We start from the raw sequence: 24,825 nt of genomic DNA on the forward strand, positions 1-24,825 counted from the left end.
ACAAAAACCACTGCAATGTTGTAAAGTAATTAGCCTCCAACTAATAAAAATAAATGGAAAAAAAAAAGTGGAACATGTTTTAGTAGGCTAGGCTGGTAGTTGCAAACCCTTGGAGAGCAACAGTGAAGTCCAGTCTAAGATGGGCTTGGGCAGTTTCCATGCTAGCCTTAGGAAAGGGGAAGTCAGCAGGCCTATCTCGGTGCTCACTGAGTACAGAATTATGCACCTCTGTCATGTTTTAAGAAAACTGAGTATACAAAAAAAAAGTGAATCTGCAAAACACAATCTGTTCATTAAAGAGGCTGGAGGAAGGTAAATCATATATTTCCAAGAGAGTCTCTCCCCTTAAATGGAGTCTTTCCAAAAGGACTCCATTTCAGGTGGTTTTTTGGAAGCATACCTCTGGGTACCGTGATCCATGCAGAATCTGGGCTCTTTAAGAGAGGAAATGGGAGCAGTTTCCTCTGTGACAGTGAAGCCCAAATTCAAGCCTTGCAAGTTGGTGCAGGAGTCAACTGTGTCACCTCCACCCTGGCCAGACTTTCCGTAAGGAATAACTTTGGTAATAAGAGAATGCTTGGCTCAACAAAATGAATAATAATGACAACACTCACAGAACACTTACGTTGTGCCTGCTATTGTTCTAAGCATTTTAAATATGCTAAAGACCCCATAAGGAATGTTAATGCTAATTCGTATGATGTTAAAACCAACAGTTAAAACCAACAATAACATTCCTATGTTATTCTCCAAACTTGTACTAGCGCGGCCAACATTTTACAGTGGGAAACTGAGGCACATATAAGTTAATTAACCTGATCCAGGTTCAATTTCTCACAAGTGACAGAGCCAGGAGGACCCTGTATATTTTTCTATATTTGTGGCTGCTACAGAAATAGTATAAAGAGAATATCCTGCAGTTTGGGTTAGGGCTCTCATCTTTGTAAGTTATCAATTCTCAGTTGTTTGAGTAACCTGCAAGTTAACCAGACAGTAGATTTTAAAAATCTGTAATATGGATAGTGCAGCTACTACAAATCAGAGAAAACACTGTAGGGGCTAATTACCACCACCACACTGCGTCTCCTGTCCTGCCACCCTAACACGCTTGTTCTTGAATTCACATTCCTGTTTTTGTTTCCATACCAATGGTAACTAGCTAAGGTTAGGAGGGGAGCAGTGGATAGAACTCGGCGCAGCCATAACCATACCCTTAAACCAGAATCTGTTGGTGTATTGCTTTGGTGAGCGGGAAACCAGAGATTTGGGCTTTTGCTCTGCTTAGTAAATGAAGAATAGGGAAGACAGGGTAAAAGAGGAATATAAGACCTGCCCATCAAAGCCCAGGGCTGCTCTAAAACTGTGAAACTGGGAGCTGGCAGGTCTTGTCTTACAACTTTTCAGTTAATTACTAGATTCATCTAGGAGCTCCCCTTTAGGAAAGCTTGAAGGGTACCCCGAAGACTGAGGAGAGCTATCTGGGAGAGTGACTAGAGGAAATGGATAGTTGAACCTCTGAGCTGAGAAGCCAGGCTGTGATCCTGCCTGCAAGGGATGCCCTGGAGGAAGAGACTGGTGTGGATGGGAGGGGTGGCTTCCAGGGACCAGAAACAAGATTGAGGGCATCATGATGTGTTTCTGAGGTGTCTGTAGGAGTTTCTCTCTAACAAAATGTTTTCTACAGTCGAATAAATGGGAAAAGGTTAGTTCAAACCAAAGAAATAGACTTATTGATCACACACATTTCAAATCTTCACTAAGTTAACGTTCATTATTAATTGTCAATGAGAAGATATGCAATGAAGCTTTTTTCCTCTGCTCTTTTACCAGGGGTCGTGAGGAGCGTCTCATAGGGTAGTTAGGATAAAGAATGCATTTTGGAAGTACTGGCTTAGAATCTGTGTCAGCTCTGCATTTTAAAAACAGAGACAGCCCAACTGGTCCCTTACAACCTAATGTAAAGATTTACCTCTTGGTTATGGAGTGCAGACCTGAATCTTTCAACTGAATTTTTTCAACTGAAATCCTTTTGGTCAGGTGGTTTATGTGAATATATGTTCTGTGAGCACAAGGACCTTTTTAGTAACTATCATATCTCAGGCTCTAGGATCGGGCTTGTTCAATGGACATGCAATAAATAATGATGGGATGATTGAGGAAATAAGTGAATGTTTTCCATACTTAGATGATTGCACTTTTGTTATTTTTACACTTTTCTATTACTTCTGTGTAATGGAAAGTATTGCCCTCAATACTGGTTACATTTTAAATTCATTTTTATATTATCAATTCAATCAATTTCTATTTCATTTTGACCAGTAGTAATTTGGGGAGGGAGTTAACAGATATGTGGTGTCACCCAAGAGATGGTAGGACACAGGAAAGTACAGAGTTTTAATTTTTTATGTCACCAATTTCACCTTATGCTTTACTCATGTTTTTATTTGGAGAGGACACCCCCTGACAAGTGAGAGGCACTGAGGAGCAGACTTTTTTTTTTAACCAAAGGCACATGATATATTTTCATAAACTATAAAAAGGAACAGCTTTGAACCCTAAGGAAATTTGCATCTTAATATGTGATGATAAATAGCATATGTAATTTTGTAATTTTTGAATATTTTCAGATTTTATTACCAATTGATACAAAAAATAAGAGTGGACAGATGGTGTCATTAATCCTAATCATGTGAAAGCTTGAGACTTGTATAATTTCTAGAGTATTAACCATTAGCTCCTGGCTAAAGACTGACCACAAGGTGTGTTTCCCCCTTTTTCTACCTTCTATCTTAATTTCTAACTGTCACGTTTTCCTTTGCAATAATTCTTCTCAAGGTCTCTTCACTCACTTCTGGATTAAAGAAATGGCTCCTTGGATGGTTTCCTTCACTTTAAGTCTGCTCTATTCAACACATCCTTCTTATTCTTGCAAAAATAAAGGCTCAGGGAATAAGTTCAGTAAATGTAAGTTACCAGTTGACAGAAATCAGCATAACATCAGGAAAACCAACAGTCAGAGCTGCCCAGGAAGGATGGAGAGTGTCCCCTGATGCTTCATTTCAAAGCCTAGGCTATCCAGCTGCTAACTGTATGTCTTTTCCAAATTAAAAATTTTATTCTCAGTTCTTTCATCTGTAAAATGGGAAAAATAATGGTGCCTTCTTCACAGTATCTTGTGAGGAATGAATGAGGTAGTGCATATTATGGGCTGAGCAGAGTGCTTGATACTTGGCAACCATTCAATGAATATGAGCAGCTATGCTGTGAAGGGATTCAGAAGGCATAGGTATTGTATAACATGGCCCTCAAGGGAGGAGCCTTCCAGATTCAAACTTTATTTTAGTATTTATAAGTTTTGAAATAATATTTTCATTGGGTCACTGCTGTGCTGGATGAGTTACACTCAGAATGTATAATACCCATCTCAGATGGTTTTCCCTGGCATACTGGCTGCTCCAAGCTCTGGTTGCATCCTAGAAAAGCATGCATCTTTGCCTCCAGGAGGAAGACAGGGCTCCTTCCAGCCTCCTAAATGCAGTATCCTTACTCCCACTTTGTTCCTTGAGATGAGGCTCCTGGAAGATCATCTCTACATCTTTGCTCTTGGGTTGGTTTTCATGAAGGTCTACCCTCCTTATCAAAGCCACCCACAGTCATTTAGCTTCTCCCTGATTTCTTACACCACTTTCCAATTTCATGACTTAATTGAGAACAGCAGCATGGTCATCCTTCTTTCTTCTCTTGTTGTTGACTGTGTTTACATCTCCTACCGACAATGATCAGTTACCTAAGGGCACGTGTCACGTCTTCTACCACTTGTATTCTCGGTAAGCACCTAGTAAAGTACTCAGATCACATGGCCTGAGTTCAAATCCTAGGGTCACAGTCTATTCGGGTGTAGGGCAGCCATTTACCTTCTCTAATTTTGGTTTAGGGACATTTTGAGAAGTAAATTTCTTAAAACATGCCTACTCATGTAGTGGGAATATGTAGGTAAACATTATACAAGCTATTAATATCATCACTAACATTATTAGAATACTTGCAACATTTTACCTTGAGAAGGTAAAAGAGTCAGTTTAATTTTCCAAAGCCAGCATTTCCTGAATTTTAGTTAGTGAAATCAGCACAGTATAAGTGGAAGGGAGGCAGTTGGGATGCACTTTCCCTTCAGAACACTTCTACAAAGCCAGAAAGATCAGTAGATAGGAATTACAGCGGGCTTTAAAAAAGGCTAATTAAACAAACAAACAAAGAGGGGAAAAGCCCTTAACAGTCTGCATCAAAGTTCCTGAGAGTCAGGATCTGTATCGTCTGGGCATGTCAAAGCACCTTGCTCCCAAGGAAGCATTGTTTCTGGGCTGTTAATTTCAGGGTTACATTTAAAACCCAAATAGTTGTGAAAAGACCACCAACAGCAGTAGCTTATAACACAATGCTACCCTCTCATATACCACCTTGCTCTGACTGTCATCATCACCCTCCTGCATTGCGTTAATGATCTGTTCGCTTCATATGATGGTCAGCTTCTGGAAGGCAGGGAACTTCACCTTGTTTCTTCAGTACTCCGTCTAGTGCCTGACACACGACAGACATGCAGTGAACGGTTATTGACTAGTCTGCACAATCCCGATGAGCAGGTGGGCCTGGGTCTTGAATTCACTCTAGTGCATAACAACTAGAGAAAACACGCAAGCTCTTCCTCTCTCAGGCTGGTTTTGTTAACTAATGGATGGGTTGATGTTTCCCATAGGTCCCAGGAAACCACGATTGTTTCAGGAGAAGGTACCTTGAGGAGGCTCTGCTGACCTCCAGTGGACCCCACTGGTCTTCTTGCTCTTTTCCATCTCCTGCTTGCCTTGGGAGACTGGTTCTGAAAGGAAGATGCTACATAGATCCTGGCCCTGCATTGTCTAAGGCAGAGCAGACCAAACACAGAGACAATTTTGGTTATGCTCCTGGTTAAGGAGACACATGGCTAAGGTGAACGGAGAGACTCAGGGCTGAGTTTTGCCCATAACTGATTCAGATGCTATTGTTCATTGTGGCATAAGGAGTTTCAATGTAGGGATGAAGGAAGAGGAAAGGATTAGACGGATGTTTTTAATCCTCAGTTAGAGACTATATTTGAAAACAAATGATGTTTTAGCCCAATGACGTTATGTGCATAAGGAGATTATTAGGTTACTCTCTGGACTTTAGAAGCCCCTTGGAGAAAATTCCTCTAGTTCTATACCTACTAGGGTCCTATCTCCTTTTTCCATCTCGTTCCTAGGCTTCTCACCTATGCAACCCTAATACTATACCCTTTCCTCTCATTTTGGCTGCTAAACTAAACTGTGTGGTTTGGAGCAAGCCATTTAGAATTTCCATCACTTTCCCCCATCTATAAAATAAGGATAACACACTGACCTGCTTAGAGGGATTAGGGTGTGAATTAACTCCTGTAATTAGTGACTTCTGTGTTCTGCATACACCAAGCAGGATATGAATGCCAGCCATTGTCACTGTGGCCTGAGTAGGCTTTGCCTCTAAAACTGTCCTTGGGAATAACTGCTTAGCAAAGAGCTGACAACTGGAAGTTGAAACTTTACACAGAAGCAATATTTCCAGTATTTTCTCCAAGCAATCATGAGTAAATTGCTCACTAGGGGTGGAAATGGTTTCCAGCCAGTTTTGCCTCTTCTGATCTGTGCACCCTGCAAAGCTCAGTCAATGCCAGGTAACTGATCCTTCCTAAGTCTGCTGTTTGGTGCAGATGAAGAATTCAGAATGGTATCATTTGGACAGGGGTGAAATTTCTGTGCAGTTGTATGTATTAAAAGCAAATAACTTGTGCTTTGTTCAAGGCAAGAGTTATATATAGAAATAGAATCTTTAATTTGTTAATATCCAATGACAAAGACAGCCACATTTTTTTTTAATGGGGAAGAAGGATCATCCATTAACAACTTGTCTTGGCTTTCATTTTAGAAACGCTGAAATGTACCCCTTATCACCATAGGGAAAGGAAAGTCAAAATTGTGACCTTGCAAGCTATATAAAACAACTGTTAAAAATAATGGGTTTAAAAAATTGATTTTCTAAACCTTCAATAGAAGGTTTAGGAAAATATGGTACATATAGGCCAAGTGAATCTATTGTGTATTTTGATAAGAGGCCTACACGACTATTATTGAACAAACCATTTGCTAGCCTGTAAATACCATTACGTTAATTTAGAAACGTAGTGGTTGAGTTCTACAACTGTGATCTAAATTTTGGAAGAGAATGTTAGTTTCAGGATGGCATATACACCTAGGCTAACATCCAGCATCTTTTCTGGAAACCAAAGGGAGGCTGCCCTTCTGTAGCTATGTGAGTCGCCAACACAGATTTTTCACAGGTTTGAGTGTCAAGACCCCAAGGGTGCCCTGTGCTGCAGCTGTGCATTCTGGGAGCTGGCCTGGAAGGGATGCTGGGCCAGCATACCCTGGTGGGAAGGAGGGAATTTCCCTTCTTTTCTTTAGCTCCCTTAGGCAATCTCCTAGAAGTACATATATGGTTGCTTTGCAAATATTCTCATCATACACAGAGAAATACACAGAAGTGGGAGCCAACACAAATTAAGGTTCTAAGTGTTCCTAGGCCTTGTGTACCAGAAAGCACTGGAGAAATGTATTCTCTTGTGGCAGTGGTATAGTTTATCTGGGGATAGAAGAGACATCTAAGAAAAGCCTACTTCCTTCAGGAAAAGATGGTACTACATCTTTTCTTGAGGCAAAAGAGCTTTCTTGAGGCAAAAGAAGAATTCTGAGTTTGGCAGGGCAGCCCCTGTCACAATACTGGCTTTTTTTTTTTTTGGAGAGTATGCATCATCTTCATTCAGAATGGCAAAAGATAGTTTCTATTTCATTTCAAAATAAGGATGGAATTGCTAAGGAAAATGCATCATTTTGCCTACATAATTTTTTGGATAAAAGCTGAGTTTATCAGTACAGGATGATCGCTTTAGTTTATGGAACGAATTCCTTTCTGTTAGACTGCTTTCTGACTATTAGATTTGACACAAACATGTGCACACGAGTATTAACAGGAGTCAGGCCAGTTCGGAGGTAATCATGAACTTGTCTTGATCTTTGCTACAGCTACAGTAGAGATGCATTTCATATTCAATCCATCAGAGATAACCGGAGTACATTATCTGGTGGATTTATCTTTGCTTATATTGTATGAATATGGAAAGGCATTAAATGTGTGTTTACAGTTTGATAAACATTCAACATAAATTATACATTTTAATTTCATTTATTAGTTGGGGACTATGGAAAGCAGGGATTTCATTGCATACAAACTGCCATTCAGATTGAAGGATTAGCAGTTTCCTGAAAAAGGTAGACTAATTGTAAGGACAGAATTCATTTTTGTCTCAAGTGAGTCCTTGCCTGGTTTGTAGCTGGAGCTTTAGAAAGGCAAAAGGAGAGGACAGCTCATCCTCACGACAACATAGTTCGCATTTTATACTTCCTGCAGCTCCAACATTGTCATCATGAATAAATCCAGTGCTAATAAACTTCCTATCATTTGACAACTTGAATATTGTAGTTACCACACAAATTATCAAGCTCTATTTATGTCTAAAAGAACTTGGCCTGATCTTTTAGTATTAGCATGCAGAGTGGTCTCCATGATATTATCTTATCATATAATGACTCCAAAAATCTCACAGAGATGAATGGTGATAACATAATTCCAGAAAGTTGCCACTCTATATGTAGAAATATATTGGCAATAAAAACCAGTCACTGTGTGCCTTTCCCCAGTAGGGGATCTCTCACTTTTCTTTGATTTTTAAAGGCTTCAGATCAATAACTGGAGTGACATTATTAACAGCTCCCTGAGCACCTTGGCCAGCGCTAATATTAAATCCATTACACCTTCTGTTTGACATTTGCAGTACAGCAGAAAGTGCTGTAGATACAGTCCCACCGTCTGGGGACTGAGGTTGGATGTGGGGTTAGTGAGATGGTTTCCCTTGCCTGACTTCTAAATTCAGTTCATTGATAGGAAACTTAAGCCAATACAAAAAAAAAAAAAACAAAACAGAGAACCATCCCCTCTCAACCCAACACTATACTAGATGGAAAATAGTGCACCCATAAAACTATACTTATATCTTGTATCTATGCAGCTTTGGAAATAAAATATTGATCTGATCCTCAGATACATTTTTACATTCTTTATTGTTATTCCTAATCATTTGTTCTTTTAATTATATCATGTATTATGAAAATTGTCTAATGAATGCAGAGGAATTGAGTTCCTGCAGATATGGGAGCTGATGGAATTTACCGTAGTGCAGGGGCATATGTAGAAAATATAGATTATTTCTATTCAGGTAGGTACACAACTGCTTCCGTTTTGCTTGCCTTTAAAATACTCAGGACATTGTGGAGTAGGCGTAACAACATAAAGATCACACTGCTAACCATCATTATCTTAACCTCCTGTAACAGTCTAGCTGTGCTGAAACCACAGACAGAACACAGTAAACTTTTCTGCAGACAACCGATGGTTGACCACGTTGCTATAGTTAGTCTTCCTTTTCACTGAGAGTACTGTCTCATACATTTTGCTAACTTGTCTAAACTTGGTACAGTATTGATTTCTCCCTCTGTGAGCTTGCACCCATTCAATGGGCAGCGAAATCTCTGTTCCTGGCTGAATTCCCTCCCAAGCATGACCCAGGTATGACTCCTGACAGTGGTCCTACGGCTGGGAGTTGATTGTTAGCTAGAAGGAAACAAACCACTGGAGACAGAACGGAAATTCTATGTTAAAGTGAGGAACATGCCAGGGAAAGTGGCCTGTGAGGTTAAGTGAGAGAAAGCAGGCTATGGAGGCATGTATGTTATAGTTTTATTTTAGTCAAACAGAGAAAATCCCACTATATAACTATATATGTCTACATATTTACAGCAACAAAATCTAGAAGGATATCCAATGTAAAAGAATAGTAGTTATTTTGGGGTAGGGGTAGGTAGGACTTTATTCTTTGTCATCTGCATTCTTTTAACTTTTTCACAATGGGCATGAATTTTATAACTGGAAAAATATCAAGCTATTTTAACAAGAAAAGAAGGCAGTAAAACACAACAATTTGATGGCCCGACCTAAGGAATAGAAACTCTTTGCTTTCCAAAGAGGGAGACTTTTCAAGTACCTCCAGGAGTTCTTGAAAGAGCTGCTTTTCTGTTTATTAAGCATATAAAATATGTGACACTGAAATTTATTTTTTCTAAAAAAGGATAAAGTTCATAATGCCAAGATTATAGCTAATTGTTAAGAGTGATGAAAAGCTACAGAACTACAAAAGCAAACTGAGCCATCCAAATCTCATGTTCCAGAGCTTCTTCCCAGCAGCCCCCCACCCCAAACCCCACAGGAGCAGAGGAGAGGCTGTGGAAAGGACAGAGCAAGCCCTTCAGGAATGCTCGGATGAAGCCTTAAAGAGGCACCCTAGAACTTTTTAAAGTAGGCACTTGTTTATTACTCTTCTGCCTGCCTTAAAATTTCTCTAAAAGAAATATATTTATTAAACTATTAATGAATGTGCATACATATAAAATATTTATTTGGGTTTGCTGTCCCATCAACAGATTTTTTTTTTCTCATTATCTTGAGACTACTTCGAGACAAGACAATCACAGGACTGGCAGTTCAAAGAAATAGAATTCCTATTATGGCACAGGATCACTGCCTCTTAGGCTGGTTTAGTCACTTATTTCCTTTTTATTATAATGCCAAATGTTATTTAGATTTCAGTCACTTAGTAATGCTACACTGAACACATCAGGGCTCCTGAAAAATTCCATACCTACTAGTCCCTTCATTTTCATAATCACCACATATTGATATCCATTTTCCTACCAAATTACACTACTATTTAAGCAAGAATCAGTGTTTTATCAGAGTTGAAAAGATTATGATGTAGTGAACAACAGTCTTCAAAAATGTTCTTTGGTGTTATTAAGAATTAGAAAATCTTGTTAAAATTCTTTCAGCTTTTAAGAAACATAAGCAGCTTTGGGATGTAGTGCCTGACATGGACTTTTAAAGTAATTCCCCTGGAGCAATGATCTGTGCTAGTGAAGATATTTAGTTAAAGGTAGCATCCTACACTGCCTTTCAGTATTTGAGCAGTCTATCTAATTGCCTTTTTAAGCCAAAGATTGCAAATAACCAACACTAGAGAATTTGAAAGCAAAGCCAGTTTAACATTCTCTAATGGTGAGAAATACACTCTTCAGCAAGGAAGAGGCAGTTTTTATGCGACTGTTGCTAACAAGCCCAAGTTGTTAAGGACTGTGCAAAGCAGGGTTTTCCATTATATCAGTTAGGGTGGCTGGGGATGGGGAGGGGAAGAAACCCGGGTAAATTTTCAGTCACACTTTAAGGATAAATGACAGTCACTTGAAAGGAGTTAGTTATTTTCCCGATACCAGAATTAAAGGCTGCTAAGTGAGGCTGAAGCACATCCTAGTGCTTCAGCAGGCATGGGGTTTATCAGAGTTTTTGTATTTAATCTTAAACCGTTCCCCCCCCCCCCCCCCATTTATTTTTATTAGTTGGAAGCTAATAACTTTACAATATTGTAGTGGTTTTTGCCATGCATTGACATGAATCAGCCATGGATTTACATGTGTTCCCCATCCTGGTCCCCCCTCCCGCCTCCCTCCCCATCCCATCCCTCTGGGTCTTCCCAGTGCACCAGCCCCGAGCACTTGTCCCATGCATCCCACCTGGGCTGGTGATCTGTTTAAACCGGTTTGATTTGACTCTAGTTTTGGGTTTCCTAGTAGAATTGGTTTCTAGGCTGTGGATTTTTTTTTTTTTTTTCCTTCTCTTTTAAGGGACAAGTCACCCTTAACATGTGTTTAGGGAAGATATCAAATTCAATATGAATCTACAGTGGGGTCTGGCTGCCAATCGGACCTACTTCACACCCTGGGCTGAATAACAGGAGCAGAGGAGCCTAACCTGAGAAAGGGGACGGTCCCTCTGCTTTGTACTGGTCACAGTGCACCTGGAGGCTGAACTCAGCTCTCAGAGCCCTGATTTAGAGGGCCACCAGCTAATGGAAGCATAGCCAGGTGAGGATGGCTAGGACAGTGAGGGTCTTAGCAACATGCCATTAAATAATGCTTGCAGAATGAGGGCAGTTTGACTTGAAAAGGAGTAGGAAGGAGGGAGGAAGAATTTGGTGAACCTAACTTCCTGTATTTGAGAGGCTGTGAAGGGGAGGAAGGTGTCAATCTGAAATGTCCCAGAGAGCAGACCTGGGATGGGTGGGGCAGGGTAGGAGAATTGCAGCAAAGTAGGCTGGCTCCGTATTAGGAATACCTTTCTATCAGAGCTGCTCACCAGTGGAGTGGGAAGCCTTGTATGTTCCATAGATTGCTGTTAGGAATGAGTTTCAGCAGAGGTTAGAAGAGCATCTGTTGGTTTTGCTGGAAATGATGGTTGCATAAGTTGGAGGTTGGATTAAAGGACTGTTGAAGACTCTTGTTAACTTGAGGTTTTGTGATTCAGGGAAATGAAGCCCACTTTTTCAAGGTCTTTGTTCATATTAAGGTTTATAAGCTTGATTTCTTACATACTGAGTGTTTTAAGTGTCATGATCAACCCTGGTTTCCCAGCACAACTCCAGAATGAAGTAGAAAACTATTTTCATGTATTGCTTCTCAAGTATAGCCAGATATGAACATTCTAATGACTAAAAAGAAGGCCCAGTGATCTCACTGATGTTGTCTAAACAGTGAAGTCAGTGAGCTATGGTACAAGAGTATATGACTCCCCTGACCTCTGGAACAAAATTATTTTTATCTTTAAATGGTAAAGAGTATACTTAAATACTCTTTTCTCATGGATGGACTCACAGGAGAAGGAATGATCCCCACCCAAAAGCTAGAAAATAATGCCCTAGAAGCTTCAGTTAACTTAAATGGGGAAACATACATTGATTCTAGAAGGAATTAAAATATTTCTCAAAGAGGTAAACATATATTTTCCCTTCTGTGTGAGCAAACATGCTGTGATTATTTCTAAGCAGATCAAATTATTTTCTTGGAAGTGTGCAGAGTTATTTTAAGGTTAATCCAAAGGTAGGTTTTTTTTTCTTTTTTCGTTTTCTCTTTCACAAAATGCTTTTGTTTTGTGAATCTGTTTTAAAACAACATATCAAGTAGAGTACAAACATCTTTAGAGGGCAAAAATAATTTCCCAAGTAAGCAAATAAAACTTTGCACTTCAAATCAGGCCTTGATTCATTAAAAATCTTAAACTTCTCATGAGAAAAATTAACATTTAAACCACTGCTGCTTGGCCAAGCACTCCACCACACAAGAATATGAAATATCTCCTCTAAAAAAGTACAAAAAGGACAAAACCACAAATGTGGAACTTCAATTAATTTAAAGCCCCAATCAGCAAAGAATAAATCCTTCGCAGATCTAATTACCAGCGCTCTCGGAAGACCCAGGCCGACCAGCCAATCTTCCCCGTGTTTGAACAGCTTGATGAACTAGGGGACTGATGGATATCAAGTCATTTTGTTTAATTTATAAATGGATTTTCCCCTAATACTTAAATTATCATCAGTACAACACAATGAAAATGGGAACATTCTGAATGCAAAGTCTGTAAGAGTCCTGGAAGGAATCCCAATGAGGAATGTCACCTCTGTTCATTCCTCTATACAATTGATCTAATTAAATACTGAGGGTGGAAAGGCAGTTTAAAATGTAGCCATTTCTGTTTTCTTTTTAGCCTTAATTTATCTGTTCACATCTTTCAAGTACCTTCTGATGCTTAGAAAAAAAAAAAAGCAAGTGAGATTTCTGCAAGCCCCTAATACCTTTAATTCTCCACAAGCTAATATTCAAAAGTCTTTGCCATCGATTTTGCTGAATAATAAATAAATGCATTACATTTAGCCATGGTAACAATGAAAGGCAGAGGGCTTTCCAAATCTGAACCTTTTCCCTCCATTAATTTGAAAGAGAATCTAAAGGAATTGGTACCTTCTGTGCATTTTGTTCACCTGAAATTAGATCTCTGGATTATACTTATTAAAATGTCTTCTTATTTTCAAATCTCTTCCTTACTTAATTACCACCCAGGACAGAAAGCTGCATGGAATTGTTAAATACCATTAGACCTATTTGTAGTCTCTTCACACTGGCAACTTGAGTGCAATCATTGGCAAAGGTCCTGCCCACCAACCCACATGTTGGGATTGCAAGTCCCACCTGGCTCGGGGGTCTCCGACTGGGAGGAGGAAGATGCTGAGCTGGCTCCATCTTCAGTGGTACCCTGTGAGAGGAGACCCCGCCCAGGCGGGAGCTTCATGCCCAGCTGCTCTGCCATCTCCACGTGGTCCCCAGGGTGGACATAGTCAAAGACGCTGCTGCCTGTCAGCTCCACCTGGAGGGGAAAGGGAAGAGTGAAGAAACTTGTCACAGGCTTTTCATTTTCAAATCCAGCCCCCGCTGCGATTCAGCTTCTGAGCAGGAAAGGAAATCTATGAAGCCTCCAGAAACAATTCTTGTCCTGAGTCTTTACCCTCAGATGCTTAAGGATTCTTGAAATTGAAAGTTGGTTTTTTTTTTTTTACCCCCACACATATTTATTTAGCATGTTTAGTCCAGTTTTTTCTCATACACTGTTGTTTGCATAAAGCCAAAACATTCTGTGAAATGAGGATAAGTCTGCCTGAGTTCAGCTGTTTTACTCACGTACTACCAAATACTTGTTTGCATGTTTGGTGTCAACCAGATGATTGACTGAATTCCACTGTTTTCTTATTGAAAAGTTTGAGCTTGGTATAGAAACAGCCAGAGATAGCCAAAGAGGATTTTCCTTAAAAGACACAGAGTTCCAGGATGCATATTTATACACATCGGCTTATTTCTATGTAAATTTAAATGGAAGAAGTGCTGCTTACAAATATATGCAAAGGCCTAATGTTTTCATTAAATATTACTCATTAGCTCTGTAATCATATGGAGAATTTTCCATGCAAAAGAGGTCAGCTGGGGTCTGAAGCAGCAATTTTTTTTTTTTTTCCTGCTGGTATCAGCATGTTTTGCCTTCAATCTGATAAAATACATGGTACAAATCTCCTTGAGGGCTTTAAAGAAAGTTTTATTTTGTATAAACCTCTTTGTGGGAGGTTGACATGAGAGGTAGAGAATGAATATCAAAGATTGGAAGAGGGCCAGCCTGCAATGGAAGCACACTGCCTATTGCAGTGCTGTCTGGGGCATGTGCTGTCTGAGTGGGGCGGAAGTCGCTGGTAAGGACTGGCCTTACCTCTGTACTCTTCTGATGCTATCGCTCTTACTTCTTTCCAAGAATAGCAATAATGGTCCTAAAATAATGTAGTTGGGTCATAGGTAGTGTGACAGCGAGAGATGTGTTAGCAGAACAAGAAAAAGCTCTTTCCTGGGTCACTAATGGCTTTCCCATTCCTCTGGAGTTTAATGGTCTCAGGCCAGCTATGATGCGCCACAGAAACTGCCAGAAGTTCAGACCGTCGCTAGTTTCTTGGTGGATGTTTACTTAGACTGCTTCCTACTTCACCCACCTTTCCTGGATCATTTGCAGCATCCTTCCAAATTCCCCCTGAGTGCCTGCCCTCTTTTTCCTGCCAAAAAGGAAGACTGTGCTGGTGGTGGGCATACTGTCACAGAGAGCGGAATGCTCAGAGCAGTTATCACCTCCAGAACTCCTAGCCCCGGTAAAATGATCACATCGAACTCCCGGACACCATCTGATTAAAACCTTAACAGTTGACACATCTTCAACATCTATCAATTAACAGAAGTAGAGCCAGAAAAATGGGAGGCTAAATTCAGTTTGGTTAATAGCTATTCCCGAAACAGGCATGCATAACTTTTACCGAAAATGAGGTACTTTCTCCTTGCTATTAAATTACACTCTCCTATATTACCCAACTCCTAACTCTATCATTTTACAGTAACGATTCCCTCCATTTTGATATTGTTACAGAGCATAAATCAGGATTCATAAGTGAGCGGTTCCTACCCTCTGGGAGGGAGGGATTACATGGAAATAATCCCTTTAATGTGCGCCTTGCCTCTAAGCATTTCACACAGCAATAAATGGGTAAACTGACTTTGAGCAATTAAGAAATTAAATGAAACTAATAAAATGTGTGCTTTAATATTTCTTGATGGTGATTTTGTTTGGGGATTAGCGAGTTCGAGGAAGTTGCTCTCATTTTGCGTGGAGTCCGATTGCAGCGCTTTAATAACTATTTCTGTCACTTTTCTCAAACTCTGATTCCTTCTTTAATACCGCAGCGTGCCTTTTGGCATAGACCAGATTGTGATAAGATGACAACACAGGTGGGAGATGTAATCGATTTTTTTTGTAGGGGTGTGGGTCTTGAATATTCATGGGGGCCGGTCACGTGGTGAGGAAGCACAGCCTGCTGTCTCCACAGCCTGCTTTACTTAAGATGTGCAGTTGCTGTCTTTCCACAACATGATGTCCCAAGCATAGCACATCCAGAGCCAGACTGCGTCACAGTGGGTAGTGTTCTGTTATGACCTAGGGAAGACTCTCCTTCAGTCTCTTGAGGACTGTGACAGGGTCACATTCTCAGTGCCAGCCCCTCCATCCTACATTATGCTTTGGGGTATCTTGGAAGAGAAGTCTGACCCTGTCATAGTCTTCATGAATGTACAGTGATAAAGGCCATGGAGTGTAGGGGAAAGCATAAAACAGCTGGAGTTATAGACTGACTTGGAGATCAGAACCTTCTCCTCCCCTGCTGTGTGACCTCAGACAACTCACTTAACCTCTCTGAGCCTCAGTTTCCTATTCTGCATGGGGCAGTCTTGCTGCTCTGTAGGACTCTGGGGAAGCGGAAGTGCCACTCACATTGTATTCCACACGGGTGGCACCCCATTCCACCACACTGTGGAATGGTGCAACGAAGTGGCCGGAGCTCTGGGGTGGAAACAAGACTTACTTTACCTGCCTCACAGTCTAAATTCAAAAACCCGATGAAACCAGGCAGAGGAAATTGTCTTGTGAGAGAAATAAGCACTACCAAACGCTCTTGTCGCTGCTTTTTGGTGGATAAGAATGGATGGCAGGCACATATATTCCTGTGTAACTGTGATGAAAAATTTTTTAGGGTTTGCGTGGTTGCTTTGGAACATCTCTATTCAGCAAGGGGTACAGAGCAATAACAATGTTAGCAACTACCTACCACTGCATGCGTGTACCTTTCAGACTTTCTTTGACTGATTCTCATAACAATCTTTTGAACTGGTATGATGATTCCTATTTTACAGAAGAAGAATTTGAATATTCAAAAGGCCAGGCATTGGTTAAAGGTGGCTTGACTCAACCTATCACTTCTCTGGTAGCATCTCTGCGGTCAGAGCGGCTGAGCAGGGCCAGCTGAGCTCCTGTCCTGGAGCCTTTTATTTAGGAGAGAACACTTTTATTCAGGAGGGAACACTGGGTGCCGTGGAGGGAGGAGGCTGAGCGCAAGCAGACTGGCAATCCCCTGGGCTAAGGATGCTTTGCCATCGGACTCTTGGGCCAAAAGGCGGCACGAAAGCAGTAACTGAAGTAGACGTGGGGGTAGACAGAAGTCTGCTTATATATGGGCCTTGAGTCATCATTACCATCACATTTGTCTATCACTTTCAACACTTCTCATAGTGTTTTCACTTCACTTAATCAGATTTTAGGGCTGGAAGAGATCTGAAAGACATCCAAATCTACTGATACCTCCCTTATTTAATATGGGAAAACTTCACAGTTTTGAGAAGTTGAAATGTTTTTTCAAGTTTACCCAGGTGTTTAGTGGGCAGGCTATATAAACCCTTACTGGCTCACTCATTTTTTTTTTTTTAACTAAACCCTTGTGTGACTTGTTTCTCTCTCTTCTGTAGATTGCATTGGTAAGATGGACTTGGAACTCACCTGCCACTAAATTATGTGCCTCAAAATAGACTGCAGAAACTAAGACTAGGAATTTTTTACTTGATGAGCAGACATTACTTCGTTGTGTGCTTGAAGCAGAAAAAAAATTAACAGGGCATCTATCCTATATTACTATAGTTAGGTACTCCAGATTTCCAGTTACCACCTCTTCAAAATTTTTGCCCACTGACAGCTGGGACTAGGGTCTTATACATAGTAGGTCAATCACAAATGTTTGCTGAATGAATAAGGGACGGATATTTAGGCTTTAAAAATTTGCTATATTTGTGCTTGATTTGGACAAGTTTAGGTTGGTTCCTTTTATTATTTCTGGTATTATTATAACATTTTCTCTTCTAAGGTGAATTACAATATAGCATCCTAATATACTCTTTCCTTCCAAATTTTTGCCATACATATTGAGACCGATAACTGTTTCTATAGAAGCCAACTGAGTTTAACTAAAGATAGGATTTTTTTTCTTTACAATATAAAAAGCTTTTTTATTGGAGGATAATTGCTTTACAGTGTTGTGTTGGTTTCTGCTGTATGCCATGTGAATCAGACATAACTGTATGTATATTTCCTCGCCCTCTTGAGTGTCCCTCCACCTCCCTCCATCCCACCCCGTCTGGGTCATTACGGAGCGCCATGCTGGGCTCCCTGTGTTTTACAGTCGCTTCCCACTAGCTGTCTATTTTACACATAGTAGCATGTATATGGGGCTTCCCTGGTGGTTCAGTGGTAAGGAATCTGCCTGCAGTGCAGGAGACCTGGGTTTGATCCCTGGGTCAGGAAGATCCCCTGGAGGAGGGCATGGCAATCCACTCCAGTTTTCTTCCCTGGGGCATCCCATAGTCAGAGGGGACTGGCAGGCTGCAGTCCACGGGGTCGCAAAGGGCTGGACACGACTGAAATGACTTAGCATGCATGCAGTGTATATGTCAATGCTACTTTCTCTATTCATCCCACCCTCTCCTTCCCCAGCTGTGTCCACGAGTTCATTTCCTATGTCTGTGTCTCCCCTCCTTCCCTATAGATAGGCTCATCAGTACCTTTTTTCTAGATTCCATATATGTGCTTTAATATACCATATTTGTTTTTCTTCTTTCTGACTTATGATGATAGGATTTTATAAGTGCTGAGAAAGAGCAGGTTTCAAGGAACTTTGAAAGATAATAAGGTCATCTTTTATAATATTTTCCCTTGTCTATGCAGAGCTGTGGTTAGTTGGTTAGTTCATTTGTTCCTTATCTGAATTTTCACAAAGTTTCACAAAGATTATTATTTCTTAATTATCCCTTCAAATCACCAATAGTAGAAATTGAGAAATTCCACTTTGAACTGGTTATTGGTCCTATCTTTGATCTGTATTCTGACCTACATAATGGAAAGGTACAGCATTTTCCTCCTAATACTGTGTTCTTCTGGTTGGTGCAAATGTGAGAACCTCTTCATTTTATAGTAAATTCAGTCATTTTGTATGGTAATGTAAAAAAATGAGCAAACATGTTCTGTTTATTAAACTTAAGGAACAGATCCATGCAAAATGGAATTGTTGCCCGAGCACAAGAAGAAAATTTGCTCACTTGGTCCACCTTTACTCTAGCTGAGCGACTCTCTATAAAAATTCCTCTCCCTATTTGCTTAGTGTGTTAGAAGACAGCTGAGATTGTATACGGGGCTGGAGATAGGTGATGAGTAATAAGCAGTCATATCCAGAAACAGCATTTTGTTGCAACTCCTTTCTCTCTGCCTTTCCCCACTCAAAGCTACCAAAGTTCCTCCAGGATAAGCCATAGCCACTAGCGCCATCACACACAAGGGTTTAATCAAGCTAAACCACCTAGCCTTCCTCAAATTTATTTCACATTCTATTAGCTTGCATGCAATTTGCACACTAGACACAGTTGATTTGGTACCTCTGAAGTTTCCTGGAAAAAAAAAAAGTAAATATATTATACAGTGGTTTGTGTTGACTTTTCCAGGTCAGGTCATTGTCCCCCTGCTGGTGGATAGGATAGGGGACTAATTTGTCTTTTTCCTACATCAAGCGAGTATGTCAAAAGCCTTTGCCTGGCCCCCTGGGGTAAGCAAATACTTTTTAACTACAGCAGTGTACCAACAGTGCAAATCAGTGAATTCATAACTCCTTTGATTGAAAGGGTTTGCCACGAATGAGGAGCAGGCAGCAATACTGCTAGCCGTCTTCATATTGGAATAACTTAAGAGGATGGGTACTTTGATAAAGCAAGATGATAAAACCAATTTCTTTCTTTCAGTATATTTCAGTCTTAGGAATAATACAAAGTTCATTTTTAGCATGCAAAAAAGGTCATCAAATCTGCCATTTAAGGTGGAATTTCTTAGACCATTTGGAAGAGGCTGCTTTTTTGGGGTAGATTTCTTGAGGGCATTAAGATTAATGAGGGGACTCAGGAGTGCTACTGGTTAAGCCCTTCTTAGGAGTCCTTTTGCAGCCAGGCCTGTTTCCACAGAGGGCGCCTGCTGTATTTGGATAGAAGGTCATGCCTGAGAGAGGACTGTGTTAGTGGCAAGTGGTTTGGAAACCTAACTGCCAGGAGACTCTGAGATCATGGTTAGAAAATCCTGACCCAGGACAAGATGGGAATTCTATCTTGCCTCAGCAAATTAGGATTTGTAGGGCTTTTTTTTTTTGGGGGGGGGGTTACATTTATATTATTGAGAGATAATAAAGTGATAAAAGAATAAAATATAATAAGATGTGATAGCTTGATTAGCATAGGTTTTCTTAGGATTTACTGGTATCTTAATGCCATCTTCATAACTTCTTACGTGTTGCAGAAACTCTACTGAATATTTATGAACTGTTTTGACAGAAACTTGATGTTCTTTACAGCTCTGTCTCATTCTATGTATTTGCTGACTTATCTGAAGAAAAACACATAAAAGCATTGGGTCTGTTACAGAAATACGTGTATAAATTAGTAGAACAAGAAGAAAGAAAGATTCTATATCTGAACGATGAGGTAGAATGAAAAATCCTTCCAGTGTCATCAAATAAGAAATGAATCCACTCTCTGCTCACAGATATGTTAACAGAGCCTTCCCTTAGAAGAATCTGAGCTAAAAGATACCATACCATGTGTTTATTTTATCTTCAGAAATAAACATTTCAACTCCTGTGGGACTCAGTGAGGCCAAGTTCTTTTCTTTTTTTCTGTTTTTCTATATTGTATTTTCTATCACCCTTTGGCGTGCCTGACCTGAGAATTTGCAACCACAGAATCCAAAGAGAATACTGGATAACCAGTTCTGAACTTTGATTAACAAGTGTCAGAAGATACTTTGAGTGGACTTAGTTCTCAGAAAGGAGATGGGAAAAGGCAGGCTGTTGAAGAAATGCAACAAAAGAGGAAATAAAGAACAGATGGCAGGTACTGATTCAAATGTATGGGCAGTTACTTGGAACAGGTCTGCCTCTATGGCCGTCACTACCAATAGCTGAATAGATCAGGCAACAATCATCACTAATTGCTACATTTTCAAAAGTGTTGGATGGGTCATTCCAGACACTCGGAATCCAATCGAGCATATTTAAGTACTTCTAGAAGTATTCTGTGTACAAAACAGATCCAGACTTTGAAGTATTCCCCACCCCTATTTTTTTCTTTTCTGTTGAAGAAATAAATTATATGCTGAATTTCATTTTTTCTTGTAATCACGGTTCAGGAATTTCTCCATCACCTCACATTATGGAAGCAGTAGTTTTAGAATAGTTTTAATATGTCAATACCCTTTTCCTTTCAATAAGAGACACCAGTTAAAAGAAGAACTTAGAGAATGCTGTAATACTGAGGGGACATTACATCACATGCATGAGTCCTGGGATTTGTGAAAGTGACTAAATCAAGAAATTGTAAAGCTTTGTTTTACAAGGTTCTTATAGTTTTGAAGTTTTAAAATGTCTGTAGGGGAGAAAAGGCCAACTTTATATTATTTATCACAGTGCTGGAAGGAAAAAAGGATGTAATTGGAGGTTACATCATAGTAAAAAGTGAAATAATGCCAAGAAAGAAACATTAACAATCTTAAAAGTAACTGAAGTCAAATCTCCCTTCTCTGAAGATCAAATGAATAGTAAGATGTCACTTTCAAAGCTTCTTCATTATGTTGGTAGTAAGGAGACCAATCAACATAAAATACTTGATATTAGCATAGTTAATCCATTATCCTCAAATTTTACATGGTTCAATATTTGTCATTTAAATCTGGATACACACTGAGATGAATGATATGCATAGCCAGACTTCAGTATCAATATATCTCAATTTTTATTTGTTTTTGTTATTCTCAGAGTGAATTTTATCTACCTTTTTTTTCCCTTTCTTTTTTTGGTCATGGGAGAAAGAAAAAGTAGAAAATGCTTGTAAACTTATATTGAAATTTGAATCTTTCCCTGAGTCTGAACAGCCCTTTTATTTTAAAGCAAGGTAAATGGATAAGGAAAGCAATAAAAATTATGGGGTTGACTTTTCCATTTGCTTTTTGAAAGTTATACAAGTTATTTAATTTTTTTCTAGTTGCACTAAAATAATATGGTTTATATGACTAGACCTTTAAGATTGCCTAGAACACACAAATAATAATATACAAAAGTAATAATCATAAATATACACAGCATGTGTTAGTCACTCAGTCGTGTCTGATTCTTTGCAACCCTATGGACTGTGGCCCGCCAGGCTCCTCTGTCCATGGAGTTCTCCAGGCAAGAATACTGGAGTGGGTTGCCAGTTTTATTCTCCAAATAAAATACACACAAATAATATAATTAATCTTTCCTGATAGTTTTTAAAGGGGTTATCCTATGATACTTTGCAGACAAAGGTCCATATAGTCAAAGCTATGGTTTTTCCAGCAGTCATGTATGGATGTGAGAGCTGGACCATAAAGAGGGCTGAGCACTGAAGAACTGGTGCTTTCCATCTGTGCTGTTGGAAAAGACTCTTCAGAGTTGCTTGGACTGCAGGAAGGTCAAGTCAGACAATCCTAAAAAAAGTCAACCCTGAATATTCATTGGAAGGACTGATGCTGAAGCTGGAGCTCCAATACTTTGGCCACCTGATGTGAAGAGCCAACTCACTGGAAAAGACCCTGATGCTGGGAAAGACTGAGGGCAGGAGGAGAAGGGGACAACAGAGGATGAGACGGGTGGATGGCATCACTGACTCAATGGACATGAGTTTGAGCAAACTCCGGGAGATGGTGATGGACAGGGAAGCCTGGCATGCTGCAGTCCATGGGGTCCCAAAGAGTCAGACATGGCTGAGCAACTGAACAAAAATCCTATGATAGAAGATTAGTTACATCAATCATCAACAGGAGCTAAGTCATAAGGTTTAAGTGATGCCATTGAGAGAAAAACAAAAATTACTATCATTCGAGAAAAGTTTAACAAATCTAATGCAGTCATACACCTCAAGACAAAATTATATTTAAGAGAAAGCAAAAGAAGAATCGTGTTCAACTAGCATCTTGTTGTTTTCAGACTGAAGCATTATATGAATGTCAGAGATTCCATAAGTGACTCTCCTCCTCCTTGTCACTGTGAGAGTCTTGAAAAATCTCATCCAACAAAATCAAAAGCTGTACCAAAATATTTTAGCTACTGGAGAAAGTGAGTGCTTGGCCCATGTCAAGAAATTAATTTTGGAGTTAATAAACCAATGAAGAGAACAAGGGAAAATAAATTCTCCATGCTGTGAGCAATTCCTGACCCTCCTAGAACCTTTCCTATTGATATGTTTTAGCACATCTTGGGAACTTCCTGAATGCCGTGTGGGCACTGTGAGTCTAGTGTCTAATTTATTCCTAGTGAATTACCATAAGAAAAAGGTTTAATGCACTTCTATCTTACTTTGGCTGTTATAACTACCAGCTGTGGTAGTGTTTGAGGTTCTTTTCTATGAAGCAAGTCAATACCCTGAGCATTCTCTAAGTGCTATTTTAAAGGAATAAGTTAAATTCACAACTGTTTAATAACAGACAGAGAGTTAGTCTTGTTAGAATAGGGAATGTAAATAGAACTGGCAAGTAAGAAGGAAAAAAAAAAGAACTGGCAAGTAGAGAAATGAGTCAAAAGACATGAGTTATTCCAGAGGCTAAACTCTGGCACTGTGTTTAAGCCGTTGGAGTAGGGAGTCTGGGGGTGGTGGGAAGAGTAGACTGCTTTGGAAATCTGATCAATTCTATGCTCTGTTTCACCAAACAAATGCTGTGATAACATATACATAATTTGGCATTTTATGTCAGGGGTTTCAGACACCCTGGCACTTAAACCGTAAATATTCTCTAGAGCTGTGCTGTCCAGTATTGTGGCCACCTGTGGCTATTGAATGACTAGTCTCTGGAAGGGGCTAGTCTGAATTAGAAGGTTTTAGACTTGACACAACAAGTAAAATAATGAAAACTATCTTAATTACATATTAAAATGATATTTTGGGTATATGGGAATAAATAAAATTATGATACTATTAAAATTAATCCCACTTGTTTGTGTTTACTTTTTAAAATGTGGCTACTAAACACTAGAAAATTTAAAATTACATACCTAGTTTGCAATCTATTTCTATCGGACAGTGCTGCCCTAGAACCACAGAATTCCTGGAGCAGCAGAAGTAAGAGCAGAACACCATGAAGATGATATTAAAGAGGAGAGATGTAAGAAAAAAAAACAGAAATAGAAGGATGGCTTTAGAATAAAAGGACTGAACTTTTAGATTTAATCTATAATTTAAAAGACTTTAGTCAACCAAATATTTATCAATCATTTGCTCTCTGTACCTTTTGAGTAGTAGCACTGGTGTGGATGGGTCCAGAGGTGGCTGTGAGCCTCAACTGTCTGCGAAAACAACTCCCATGCTGACTCCACGGGGATAGGATGAGAAGGGACAGGGACTTTGCTGAGAAAATGGGGGCAAATCTGAGAGACAACAGGTTCTAACTACACTGGCGCTTACGGGGCAGAGATGGCGTGCTACACTACTCCTGGGTTAAACCTAGGATGGTGGAAGTCTCAATAAACTCTTAAGTGATTTGTTTTGACCCTAAGGACGTGGATTTAGGCTAGTGTTCATTAAATATATATATTATTAATTTGGCTGCTCCAAGTGTTAGCTGTAGCATGTGGGATCTAGTTCCTTGACCAGGGATCAAACCTGGGCCCCCTGTTTTGGGAATGTGGAGTCTTACCACTGGACCAGGAGGGTAGTCCCTAACTATTTTAAAATACTTTTTATATACTTTTAAAATACTGAAGAACAGTTTCAATAAATCACTTTTAAGAAAAGTCCTATCTTGTTTTTCTTCTCAGGTCTGTGTCTCAGAGACTGTTTCTTCCCATAGATGTAGACTGAGATATCTGCCACACTTTAAATTAACTTCTTGCCCCACATATTGAAGCCCTGGGTCTAAGATTCTCATCTCATTTGGATGTTTTTTTGTTTCCCATGGGTGAGCACAAAACCCGTGGTACAAACTGCAATTTTTAATCTAGCTCTTGCCTTCTCCAAAGAGACTTTAGTAGGTTTGTTTACTGTTTACATGATCTTGCACCCAGCAACAGAGGCGTTGCCCAACTTCTCTTTCTAGGACAGGCAGAAAGGACTCAAGATGAGGATCAGCTAGGCTAAAGCTGGGCAACCACAAACCCCCAACACCATAAATGTCCCATGTACATTTTCACGTCATCTACTGACAGCTTAGTAACTGCAAGACTCTTACAAAGTTTTGCTCTAGGTTGTGACATGACTTTCAGATGAGAGGCACTGGTACACT

The 24,825-nt window shown here is 39.8% G+C and overlaps 1 protein-coding gene across 9 annotated transcripts in view; it reads right to left on the bottom strand.

Moving 5' to 3' along the window:
- NPAS3 (neuronal PAS domain protein 3) overlaps window positions 1-24,825 on the bottom strand; it is a 927,606-nt gene that overhangs the window by 118,319 nt on the left and 784,462 nt on the right. For all 9 annotated transcript variants that reach the window (XM_070478040.1, XM_070478042.1, XM_070478039.1 and 6 more), the window contains one exon: window positions 13,290-13,464. In XM_070478040.1, coding sequence (XP_070334141.1) covers window positions 13,290-13,464 — 175 coding nt within the window. The remainder of the gene's footprint in view (window positions 1-13,289; window positions 13,465-24,825) is intronic.

The sequence above is a fragment of the Odocoileus virginianus genome, chromosome 16 (genome assembly GCF_023699985.2).
Source record: "Odocoileus virginianus isolate 20LAN1187 ecotype Illinois chromosome 16, Ovbor_1.2, whole genome shotgun sequence".
In the NCBI taxonomy this organism is placed as follows: domain Eukaryota; kingdom Metazoa; phylum Chordata; class Mammalia; order Artiodactyla; family Cervidae; genus Odocoileus; species Odocoileus virginianus.